Source organism: Carcharhinus amblyrhynchos, chromosome 1 (genome assembly GCF_965287045.1).
Source record: "Carcharhinus amblyrhynchos chromosome 1, sCarAmb.v2.hapA, whole genome shotgun sequence".
Taxonomy (NCBI): Eukaryota; Metazoa; Chordata; class Chondrichthyes; order Carcharhiniformes; family Carcharhinidae; genus Carcharhinus; species Carcharhinus amblyrhynchos.
In genome coordinates this window covers 127,252,566-127,265,353 of record NC_137324.1, presented here as the reverse complement: position 1 = coordinate 127,265,353, position 12,788 = coordinate 127,252,566, and the positions used below count along the sequence as shown (strand labels likewise).

At 42.6% G+C, this 12,788-nt stretch overlaps 1 protein-coding gene across 5 annotated transcripts in view; it reads right to left on the bottom strand.

The window, feature by feature from the left end:
- The window catches only part of sorcs2 (sortilin-related VPS10 domain containing receptor 2), a 591,285-nt gene that overhangs the window by 95,064 nt on the left and 483,433 nt on the right, over positions 1-12,788 (bottom strand). For all 5 annotated transcript variants that reach the window (XM_080192200.1, XM_080192208.1, XM_080192218.1 and 2 more), the window contains one exon: positions 6,433-6,535. In XM_080192200.1, the coding sequence (XP_080048326.1) occupies positions 6,433-6,535 (103 nt within the window). The remainder of the gene's footprint in view (positions 1-6,432; positions 6,536-12,788) is intronic.

Here is a 12,788-nt window from a genome sequence, read left to right as displayed (position 1 = left end):
GAAGAATCTGCACAAATTCCATGTCCACTTCTTTCATTAGCATTGAATGATAGTGGCATATTAAGAGATCTGAATGTGTCAATGGCAGAACAAAGGTAAAAAATCTGACAACACCAGGTTTTAGTCCAACCTATTTATTTGATAATATACTCGCAAGCTTTCGGGTTAGCCCCTTTGTCAGGTGAATGGAGAGTTCTGGCCTCAGACAGAGCATATAAAGCACAGACAGTTTAGAGATTACTGATTAGAATGCGAATCCTTACACCTAACCTGCTGTTCAAGACCTGAAGTGGCTGATAATGTGAGTGGAAGGAGCACTGATCACAATTTAAAGAGATGCTACGACAACGGATGAATGAACATCGCTCGACAGTCACCAGGCAAGACTGTTCCCTTCCTGTTGGCGAACACTTCAGTGGTCACGGGCATTCAGCCTCTGACCTTCGGGTAAGCATTCTCCAAGGCGGCCTTCACAACACACGACAGCGCAGAGTCGCTGAACACAGACTGATAGCCAAGTTCCGCACACATGAGGACGGTCTCAACAGGGATCTTGGGTTCATGTCGCACTATCTGTAACCCCCGTGACTTGCCTGGGTTTGCAAAACCTCACTTACTGTACTGTCTGGAGACAATACACATCTCTTTAAACTGTGATCAGTGCTCCTTCCACTCACATTATCAGCCACTTCAGGTCTTGAACAGCAGGTTAGGTGTAAGGATTCGCATTCTAATCAGTAATCTCTAAACTGTCTGTGCTTTATATGCTCTGTCTGAGGCCAGAACTCTCCATTCACCTGACGAAGGGGCTAACCCGAAAGCTTGCGAGTATATTATCAAATAAATAGGTTGGACTAAAACCTGGTGTTGTCAGACTTTTTACTGTGTTTACGCCAGTCCAATGCCGGCATACCCACATCAGAACAAAGGTAAGCAGTAATTCAAAGGATAACTTGAAACAGGTAAACAGATGACCCTAGTTGGGTGGGATGGGGAGAGGGGAGACAGTAATAAGGGGGAAAAGATGGAAAGTGGGATAAAAACATGGGGAGTGGGGAGGGGGAATTGAAACTGAATCAACAGAAGAAATGCAAATAAACAATTCTTAAAAATTAAGTAAAGTTTAAAAATTGATGGAAATGAGTGAGGTGAAGGTGGAGGACAGACTTCACAGTGTGAAATTCTTGAACTCAATGTTAAGTCCAGAAGTCTGGATGATTTTTCTAATTTCAGGATGGTCAACCCTTTTCTCTATTTTATCTTATTCAATGTTGCCGTCTCCTCCTTTATTTCTATATTGGCATCATCCTCTTTAATGAAAACAGAAGCAAAGTGTTTATTTAATACCTCAATCACGCTCTCTGCCTCCATAACGATATCCTCATGTGCATCTCGTTTAATCTGGTCTATTGCATTTGCTGCTCCCAATGCGGTCTATTCTACACCTGAGGGACTAAACATAGACTGGGTGACTGCTTTACAGAACACTTCAGTCAGTCTGCAAGCAGGACCCAGACTGTGCTGTTGTTTGCTATTTCAACGCACCATCTGACTCTCAGGACCACAGGTCTGTCCTTAGTGTGTTACAATGTTCCAGGGAATCCTAAAGCAAATTGGAGCAACAGCACCTCATCTTCTGATGAGGCACTCTTCAACCTTCTGGACTTAACATTGAGTTCAAGAACTTCACACTGTGAAGTCTCTCCTCCACTTTCACCTCACCCATTTTCATCAATTTTTAAAATTTATTTAATTTTTAAAAATTGTTTATTTGCATTTCTTCCATTGATTCAGTTTCAATCTCCTCCCCATGTTTTTATCCCATTTTCCATCTTTTCCTCCTTATTACTTTCTCCCCTCTCCCCATCCCACTCAACTAGGGTCATCTGTTATCTGTTTCAAGTTATCCTTTGATATACTGCCTACCTTTGTCCTGCCAGTAACACATTCAGATCTCTTAACGTGCCACTATCAGCACCCTTCTTGGCCATGCTCACCACCATTTACATTCCCTTTGTCCTTCTGTCCATGACATCTTTGTCAATCTCTTCTTAGCTTCCACCTATCACTGTTCTTCTATCTAGCCCTCACAGTCTGCTGAGATTTTCCAGCATTCTTAGTTTTTGTTTTAGATTTCAGCATCTGTAGTAATTTGCATTTATCTCCTATTTGGTCCTGAATCAGGTCCACTATACCTTTGATGACCCTTTTACTATTTGCATGTTTATAAATGAATTTTAAGAAGTATGGTGACAACTGCTGAATGTCACCAAGTGTTTCCTAGGATGGAAATGATTCATTACTGGTGGTCAGAAGATGGCCTTGAAATTATTGGAGCAACAACTGATACTATGGTGGCCGATAGGCTTTTGCTCCTTCCCACTCTGCACTATCCACTGAGGTCTGCTTCACATGATTAACCCTGAATAGTAATCTCTCAAGTCACACAGCACTTCACGATATTTCTCTTTCTCGGTTTATACTTGTTGGAATTGCTTTTGTTACTGAATGAGCAGAGTGGCGTGAACGTTCAGTTGCCAGGAGGGAACTTTTGTTTTCCTGACTGAAATGTATGTTTTAATTTATGCACAGTTGCTAATGGTGTGCTTTTCTGTGGAAGGCATACATAAATTTCAGGAAATTAGCAGCATGGTGGCTGGCACTGCTGCCTCACAGCGCCAGGGACCCAGGTTCGATTCCCAGCTTGGGTCACAGTCTGTGTGGAGTTTGACCTTCTCCCCATGTCTGCGAGGGTTTCCTCCAGATGCTTCAGTTTCCTCTCACAGTCCAAAGATGTGCGGGTTAGGTTGATTGGCCGTGCTAAATAGACCCTAGTTTCAGGGGGATTAGTGGGGTAAATATGTGGTGTTATGGGAATAGGGTGGGGTTGTTGTAGGTGCATGCTTAATGGGCTGAATGACGTCCTTCTACACTGTAGGGATTCTATGGATTCTATGAAAACGGATAAGGCTCTTGAGGAATGCAAAGCTCACAGGAAAGTTCTTAAACAGGGACATCGGAGGGCAAAGAGAGACCATGAAATGTGCTTGGTAGGCAGGATTAAGGAGAATCCCAAGGCTTTTTATGCATATATAAGGAGGAAGAGGGTAGTGAAGGAAAGGGTAGGTCCATTCAATGACAGTGGAGGGAATTTGTTTGAATTTGCCAGATGAGGTCCTTAATAAGTACCTTACATCAGTATTCACAAAGGAGAAGGATGTGGTGGATGGTGAGTGTAGAAAGGAGGATGTTGACATTCTAGGACATGTTGAGATAACAAGAGAGGTTTAGAAAATCATTAAAGTGGACAAGCCCCCAGGGGCAGATAGGGTCTATCCCAGAATACTGAGAGAGGCGAGGGAAGAAATTGCTGAGGCCTTGGCCAAAATCTTTGTATTCTCTTTAGCCACAGGCGAGGTACCAGATGATTGAAGAGTAGCTAATATTCTTCTTCTGTTTAAGAAGGGCAGAAGAGACAATCCTGGAAATTACAGGCCTGTCAGTCTTACATCAGCGATGGGGAAATTATTGGAGAAGATTCTTTGGGACAGGATGTACTAATGTCTGGAAGAGAATAAGCTTATTAGCAATAGGCAGCATAGTTTTGTGAAGGGAGATTGTGTCTCACAAATTTGATTGAGTTCTTTGAGGAAGTGACAAGAAAAATTGACCAGGGCATGGCAGTGGATGTTGTATACATGGACTTTAGTAACGCCTTCAATGAGGATCCTTATGGCAGGCTGGTACAGAAGGTGAAGTCATGTGGGATCTGAGGTGAGCTGGGATGATGGATACAAAACCGGATTGGGCATGGAAAGCAGGGAGTAGCAGTGGAAGGGTACTTTTCTAACTGAAGATTGGTGACAAACTGTGTTCCATAAGGATCAGCCCTGGGGCTTCTATAATTTGTAACATATAAATGATTTGGAGGAAAATATAGGTAGTCTGATTAGTAAATTTGCAGGTGATACAAAAATTGGGGGAGTAGCGGATAGTGAGGTGGATTATCAGAGGATACCATACGACATAAATTGGCTGGAGATCTGGGTCGAAAAATGACAGATGGAATTTAACCAGACAAATGTGAGGTGATGTGATTTGGAAGGTCTGCAGATGGAAAGTGTAAACAAATGGTACAGTCCTTAGAAATATTAGCATACAGAAGGATCAAGGTGCAGATCCACAAATCCTGACAGTAGCAACTCAGGTGGATAAGGTGGTCGAAATGGCATATGGTATGCTGGTCTTCATCAGTCGGGACAATGAGTATAGGAATTGGAAATCATGTCGCAGCTGTATAAGACTTTGGTTAGGCCGCATTTGTAGTATTGTGTACAATTCTGGTTGCCACACTACTGGAAAGATGTTGATGCATTGGAAAGGGTGCTCAAGAGATTTACCAGGATGTTGCCTGGTTTGGAGGATTTGGGCTAGGAAGAAAGATTGAACAAACATGGATTGTTTTCATTGATGCATCAGAGTGTGAAGGGGACCTGTTAGAGGTTTGTAAGATTATGACAGGCTTGTATAAAGTGGATAGTCAGAGTATTTTTCCCAGGGTTGAAGAGTCAATTACTCAGGGGCATAGGTTGAAAATAAGAGGGGGAGAGTTTAAAAGAGGTGTAAGGGGCAAGTTTTTCACACAAGGGTGATGAATGCCTACCAGAGGAAGTGATGGAAGCAGATTCTATAACAACATTCAAGAGACATCTGGATAGATACATGAATAGGGAATAGAGGGATATAGACCATGTAAAGACAAGAAAATATTAAATTAGACAGGATCTGTGTTGGCACAGAGTTGGTTGGCCGAAGGCCTGTTCCTGTGCCGTACTGTTCTTTCTTTCTGGGCAAATTGTTTTTCCAACACCTTATGCTGTTTGTGTGGAGACCTGGAAAACAGCTGATTCAGAGATTGTTTAAATCAATGACTCAATCACTTCCACACTGATGCTGATCAGACTGCCAAAAGTAAGTCAGCATGACAAATGTGCAAATACGTGTGTTCTTACTCCCCTCTGTGTGTAGCATTCTGTGAAAGCAACTTGTGTGCACTACATAGTGCAAACAACAGAAGGCTCTATGTGGCTGCTGCTTGCTTAGGAGTTACTCTGTGTACTATAGTTCCAAGTCAGGATGGTGTGCGACATGGAAGGAGCTGTTTTTCCATACATTTGCTACTCTTGTCTTTCTGTGGTAAAGACCACAGATGTGGAAATTGCTGTTGAAGGAGCCCTGAGGAGCTGCTGCAGTACATCTTGCTGCAGTACTGCCGCCACTGTGTGTGAGTGGTAGAATGTGCGAATGTTGAAGGTGGTCAATAGTGTGGCAATCATGCGAGTTGCTTTGTCCTAGATGGCCTGGAGTTTGGGGATTGGGGGTGGGGGGGATGTGTGCTGGTCCAGTTAAGTTTCTGGTCAATGGTAATCCCTAGCATGTTACTCATAGAATCCCTATCATGCAGAAGGAAGCTATTCAGTCCATCGAGCCTGCATCAACAACAATTCCACCCTGACTCTATCCCCTGACCCCATGTATTTATCCTGCTGAACCCTCTGACATCAAAGGTCAACTTAGCATGGCCAATCACCTAACCCACACATCTTTGGAGTGTGGAAGGAAACGGACCACCTGAAGGAAACCCATGTAGACTTGGGGAGAATGTGCAAACTCCAGACAGTCACCCTAGGCCGGAATTGAACTTGGGCCCCTGGCGCTGTGACGCAGCAGTATTAATCACTGTGCCACCATGCTGTTTATTATGGAGAATTTACCAATGGTAATGCCATTGAATGTCACGGGTAGATGGTTAGTCAGTCTCTTGTTGGAAATGGTCATTGCTTGCCACTTGGGAATGTTACCTGCCACTTCTTAGCCCAAGCCTGAATCTTACTGCATCTTGGTATGTTTCAATATCTGAGGAATTGCAAATGGTATTGGACATTCTCCATCACAGATTGCACAATGAGCACAACATATTGTACTGTGCATCAGAGGAAAGCATTCCCAGAGAAACAACAGTCCCATGAGAAGTTGCCAGGCAAATGTCATAATTTTTTCACAAAGGGACAGTGTTCCTCTATGCCAAAGACAACTACAACGGCTTGATCAGGGAAGCATGTAATTGCAATATGAAAGGACTGGTTAAATATGGCGAGGCTCGAGTTTCCCTGGTGAAAACAGTGAGAACTGTTGCTGCTGGTGACAGAGGAAAAAACTGAGCTATACTTTCAAAAATAAGTGCAGGCATCTTCATGCTGGACCCCAACATGAAGCAAGGAAGTACGATGGGGGGCGCTCCTGATTGAATGTTAGATGAATGCATAAGTGTTCCATTCAAGTTTAAAAACAATGCCAAAATATCTTTCAGAGCAGAAACTTTAAATAAATGATTAGCATTAAATATAACTTATCCAAATAAAATAATTTTACCTGCTCCCATAATAAGTCCTGGTGCAGAATCTTTTGTGTGAACAGTACCTGATACATATGGGTTGTCAGCCCAACGCAGGTGCAGATGAACAGAGCATTCAGGCTACAGAAAAAACAAGCAATAAATACATATTTAAAACAATTTATGATTTTCATTTAATTCATTACTTTGCAAGAAACACATTCCTTCACCTATATTTCTAAAATTTTGGAACTCATTTTCAAATGGCACAACAGAAACCAAGAAACAATACCAACTGAGATATCTTAGCCAATCAGGTTTTCTAATTTAGGCTAACAAAATTCCCAACATATTTTACTGAATTCAAGCTTTGACAAAGGATCATCTGGACTTGAAACGTTAGCTCCTTTCTCTCCTTACAGATGCTGCCAGACCGGCTGAGACTTTTCAGGGTTTTCTCTTTTAGTTACTGAATTTAATATTGGAGGCTGCACGTCAAGATGTATATTGTGACATTGGAGCAGGTGCAATGCAGATTCACCAGAATGTAAGGATAATATTATGCGGTCAGATCATGTTGCATAAACTTGTCCAATATCCCGGAGTATAAAAGATAGTGGGGTGAAATTATCAAGGTGCAATATTGAATGCTGAAACAAACACAAAGGGCAGAATTTTTCAAAAAAAGGTGAAGTGTCACAACAGTGAGAATACTGGAGTGCTCCATGCCAGTCTTTCAGGCAATCTCTGCAACGCAATCATCCTACACTCAGTCACTTTTTGGGAGAGCGGTGAGTTGGGCACCAGTATGGGGTGTGGGAGAGTGGGGGGTGTGGAAGAGTCAGGGGAGTGGAGAGACATGTCAGTGAGCCAAAGCTTAAGAGGCTTGGGGACCGTTTCACAAAGCTGTCCTAATCTCAGTGCATTGGAACCCCTCTCCCCACGGACATCAAGAGCCCCCTCCCCTTCACTGGCAGCATACTCACCCCCTCCCAACATGGGTCACTGACATCGGAGCCCTCCCAATGGGTTTCCCTGCCTGACCCCTGACATGCCGCCCTATCATAAACCCCTTCATGATTCCCTCTTGCATAACACTGCCTGCTTGTCCCCCTCTGCACAGACCCCAGTGACAGGAACCCCCATCATCATCCCCATGCATGCTCCAGCCCTAGTAAGGCCCAACCCCCTTGGCACTGCCTTTGGCACACTGGCAGTGCCCAACTAGCACTGTGTCAGTTGGGCACTGCCACTGTACCAAGTGGGCACCACCTAACCATGCTCCTGAACACCCCATAGGCTTCACTGGCCTCCAAACCCCCTGGCATGGCCATCGCACCTGATTTCTGCTAGTGGAGACCAGTAGTGATTCTCATGTTCTCACACCGCGCCTGAAGGTCAAAAGATCCTGAGAGCTGGGCATTGAATGGGCTATGCATTAAGTAACACTTTAAATATGCTGACTGGCCTTGTACTCTGTGTGTGTGTGTGTGTGTGTGTGTGTGTGTGTGTGTGTGTGTGTGTGTGTGTGTGTGAGAGAGAGAGAGAGAGAGAGAGACCCGATTTGTGCAATTAAGAAAGGGCCGGGACGATTGTAAACTATTTGACACTGGGCGTGAAGCTGAATTTTAGACACACACACCATTTTCTGGGATCGGAGTGAACTGCGCAAAGCATGGCGAGGTCGTAAAATGGTCCTCAAAGATCTCGTTTTGGACTCATGGCATATAACACCCATTTGGCTTACAGAAAGACAGATTCATATCTCTTTCTAGAAAGTTACTCTGAGATGATCGCAAGCAAAAATAAAAACATCACAACAATATACACCATGCATAATTAAAACATAGAGTCAAAATAATTTTGTATTGCAAAACTCCCAAATAATTTGCTGTTTGAGAACTGCAATCAATAAGCTTTCTCATTGCTGACACTCAGTCATATGGCATAATATGCGGTCTAGTGCCAAACACATGAAGAAAGTACAGTGCCCTCAAAGTAAAGTCTTTTCTTTTCCTGTGATTTACATAAAGACAGTGAGTGCATATATATTCTAATCCTGATTTAGATTATTAACTTGTGTAATTTGTGCATTGTCTGCACGATGCTAAAGAAAGGTTTACTGACTGTAGAATATTTGGTTTTCTATTGCTGGCTAAAATCTTCATAGTATCCATTTAGAAAGCTTATCAGAGTATTTGATAAGTTAAACTAGTGAACTCAACTAGGTTGCTAAGTGAGGTACCTTGCTTGCTTGGTGTATGCTTCGTGTCCTCAGCTCCTTGTGATGTTTTAGGTTTTTAACATTGCTGTTCTCTTTGAGGTGAGCATTAAATCCCTTTCTAGTAAGCAGACTTCACAGAACCATAGAATCAGAGTTGAGAAGAAGCCCTTCAGCCCATCTGGTCTGGACTGACATGTGAGAAACACCTGACCTCACTACCTAATCCCATTTACCAGCACTTGACCCATAGCCTTGAAAGTTGTGATTTGTCAAGTGTTCATTCAGGTACTTTTTAAAGAATGTGAGGCAACCCACTTCCACCACCCTCCCAGGCAGCATATACTAGACCATCACTACCCTCCGGTTAAAACATTTTTCCTCATATCCCCCTAACTTCCTGCACCTCACCTTGAACCTTTGTCCCTTCTTGACTAAACCTTCAACTAAGGGGAACAGCTGCTCCCTATCCACTCTGTCCATGTCCCTCATAATCTTGTACACCTCAATCAGGTTGCCCTCAGTCTTCTCTGCTTCAACAAAAACAACCCAAGTTTATCAACCTTTCTTCATAACTTAAATGTTCCATCCCAGGCAACATCCTGGAGAATTTCCTCAGTATCCCCTCCAGTGCAATCACATCCTTCCGATAATGTGGCAACTAGAACTGCACACAGTACTCCACTTGTAGCTGCATCAAAGTTCTATACAACCCCCAACAGGACCCCCCTGCTTTTGTAACCTATGCCTTGATTCTTAAAGGCAAGTGCCCAATATGCCTTTTGCATAGCCCCATTTACATGTCTTCCACCTTCAGAGGTCTATGGGCAAACACGCCAAGGTCCCTTTGTTCCACATAACTTCCTGGTGTCATGTCACTCATTGAATACTGCCTTGTCAAATTACTCCTTCCAAACTTATCACCTCACACTTTTCAGGATTAAATTCCATCTGTCACTTATCTTCCCATTTGGCCATCCAGTCTATATCTTCCTGTTGCCCAAGACACTCAGTCTCACTGTTAACCACCTGGCCAATCTTTGTGTCATTGACAAACTTACTAATGCTACCCCTTACAGAGTCACCTATGGCATTTATATAAATGACTAATAATGGGGCATCAGCAAAATCCCTGTGGTACGCTACTGGATATTGACTTCCATTTACTAAAGCAGACTTCTGTCATCACTTTCTGTCTCCTACAACTGAGCCAATTTTAAATCCACCTATCAAATTACCCTGCATCCCATGCGTATTTACCTCCTTTATAAGGCTCCCAAGTGGGACCTTGTCAAAGGCTTTGCTGAAATCCATACAGACCACATCAACTGCACTACAGCTATATACACACCTGATCACCTCCTCAAAAAAATTCAATCAAATTTGTTAGGCATGACCTCCCTCTGATAAAGCCATGCTGACTATCCCTGATCAGCTCTTGACTCTTCAAGTGGAGATAGACTCTCACCTTCAGAATTTTTTCCGATAGTTTCCCTACCACTAACATTAGACTCACTGGTTTGTGGTTTTCTGGCTTATTTCTACAGCCTTTCATCAATAGTGGAGCCACATTAGCTGTTTTCCAGTCCTTTGGAACCATGACCAGAGAGGAATTAAAATTTTGGGTAGGACCCCTTGCAATCTCCTCCTTTGCCTCCCACAGCAGCCTGGGACACAATTCATATGGACCTTGAGATTTGTCCACTTTGAACCCTCAAATACCTTATCACTCCCTACGTCAATTTATTCAAGAACTTTGCAGTCTCTCTCCCGGAGTTCCATACCTTCATGCTCATTCTCTTGGATGATGATGGATGTGAAGTTTTCATTCAACACTTGACTGATGGCCTCTGGCTTACCCATAGATTACCATTTTGGTCCTTAATGGGCCTTATTCTTTCCTACTGGCCCTACTAGGGATGGGCAATTAATGTTGGCCAGCCAGCAACATCCATGTCCCATGAATGAATGGAAAAAGAGTGTTCCTTTGTGTGTTCATCAGGATGCAAGGCAGCATTGAAGAATTACTAATTGCTTTCACTTTAAACTCAGTGCCAACGTCAAGCTGTTTGTGATCAGGTGAAGCATGAATCCGGTATCATTCAGACGGTTTACAACATCACACTTGGCAACAGGCCTAAATCTCAAGTTTAGCTTATTCCCTATTGCTGCAGAGAGACTTTTTTTTCTCTTAAAATATAAAGTCCAATTACAAATCATTTTAAAATTTGAGAAAAAAAACACAAAAATGTCATTTGTCTATTTGTGCTGCATTTGTAGTGTGAAATTTAAAATAACTGACAATCTAATTTGAGATTCCCTGGGCAGAAAGCCAAATTTAAAACAATGAATACAATAACAGTAATAAATTTGTGAACATATATATTATTGATGAATAAAGTACTTCAAAATTGTAATTATACCTTCAACATGTCGGTTTTCAAAATAAGCTCCGACATTTAATATCAATAAATGTGCAACTCCTCATTAATTATTACTTGCACTTAACACCCACAGATTCTAGCTCTATTCAAAACAATTGGAGCGCCAAATCGGTCCTAAATTTCCCAGAAAAATAAATAAAACGAAACAGAGCATAAATAGACTTGCACAAAACGAGAATACTTCAATGTGAAGGTAAATATGGCAAGATAACATTCATCCAATCTGTTATTGCTTGTTTAATGTCTCTGCAAATTTTGACTAACAGTTTCAATTATAGACTTTCATGTAGTTTGAGTACAGGAACACATTAGGCAATACCCAAAGATAAATGGGCCACTCATAAGCAGTAACTTGGCTTTCTTTTGCCTACTTTGTGCAAGCAGCAGCAAGTGATCTGATTATTTACATCTAAGCTGTCTCAGCCTCCATCGAGATACATAATAAAATACTATTACTTGGCTATGGAGGGACAGATTAACTCTGCTATACTCTCCACGACTAACTTGCACTTCACATGCATGGTAAGCAGCTGGCCTTGATTCGGCCACTAGATGGGAGTCTGCCAAAGATAGAGTGGATAAAACATACAGCAAATTGGCAGCTCTTTAGGAGCTGCAGCAGATATGAAAAGAAGAGCGGCACGGTAGCACAGTGGTTAGCACTTCTGCTTCACAGCTCCAGGGACCTAGGTTCGATTCCTGGCTTGGATCACTGTGCGGAGTTTGCATATTCTCCTCGTGTCTGTGTGGGTTTCGTCCGGGTGCTCCGGTTTCCTCCCACAATCCAAAGATGTATGGATTATGTTGATTAGCCATGCTAAAATTGCCCTTAGCATCCTGAGATGCGTAGCTTAGAGGGCTTAGTGGGTAAATATGTCAGAGTATGGACGTGGGGCCTGGGTGGGATTGTGGTCGGTGCAGACTCGAAGGGCTGAATGGCCTCTTTCTGTACTGCAGGAATTCTATGATTCTATGAGGAGGTAAGTGGCAAGATGCAAGTGGTGGCAAATTGGTTCAATGATTTCTGATCTGCCCTAAGATTGAATGGGGCAAAAGAAATGCTTTCCAAAACAAAATCTGAGGCAGAAAATAAAATCTGTGGGTAATTGCGAACAGTAATCACAAAGTATCCAAATTCCTTTCAATATTTCCTGAATTCTCTCTCAGCTAAAGATATTCTTGATGTTCCCTTCCTAGGAATTCAACATCTCGTAAAGCTGCTCAAAATAGGAGGGAAGAGGGTAGCCCTTTAGGACTCAAGACAACATATCCCAAAATGACAGAATAAATAGAAAGGCCTGAATTAGTTTTGTTTCAGGGACAAAGGGATCAATTTAAAACCTCTTCCCCTTCAGTGCCATTACTTACCTCTTTTTTCATATCTGCTACAGTTCCTAAATAGCTGCCAATTTGTTGTAAGTTTTATCCACTCTATCTTTGGCGTACTCTCACCTGGAGCCCTAATCAAGGCTAGCTGCTTTGATTTAAAGCCCCTTCCCCCAGAAGCCAAGCTGTGGTACTTAATCTGGACACACCACATTCCTGTTTACAAGTTAAAACTGACAACAATGACCCAAATCTTCAGGTCTTCAGATTCTTGGAGAACAGACATTCGATCAAAGCAGAGCTTCAGGACTCTGGAAATCCTGACTTGTGGAAATTTCCCAGGAAGCTTAAACTTCTGAAGGCCAGTTCCCCATCTCACCTCGACTATGCTTGTTTATTACTA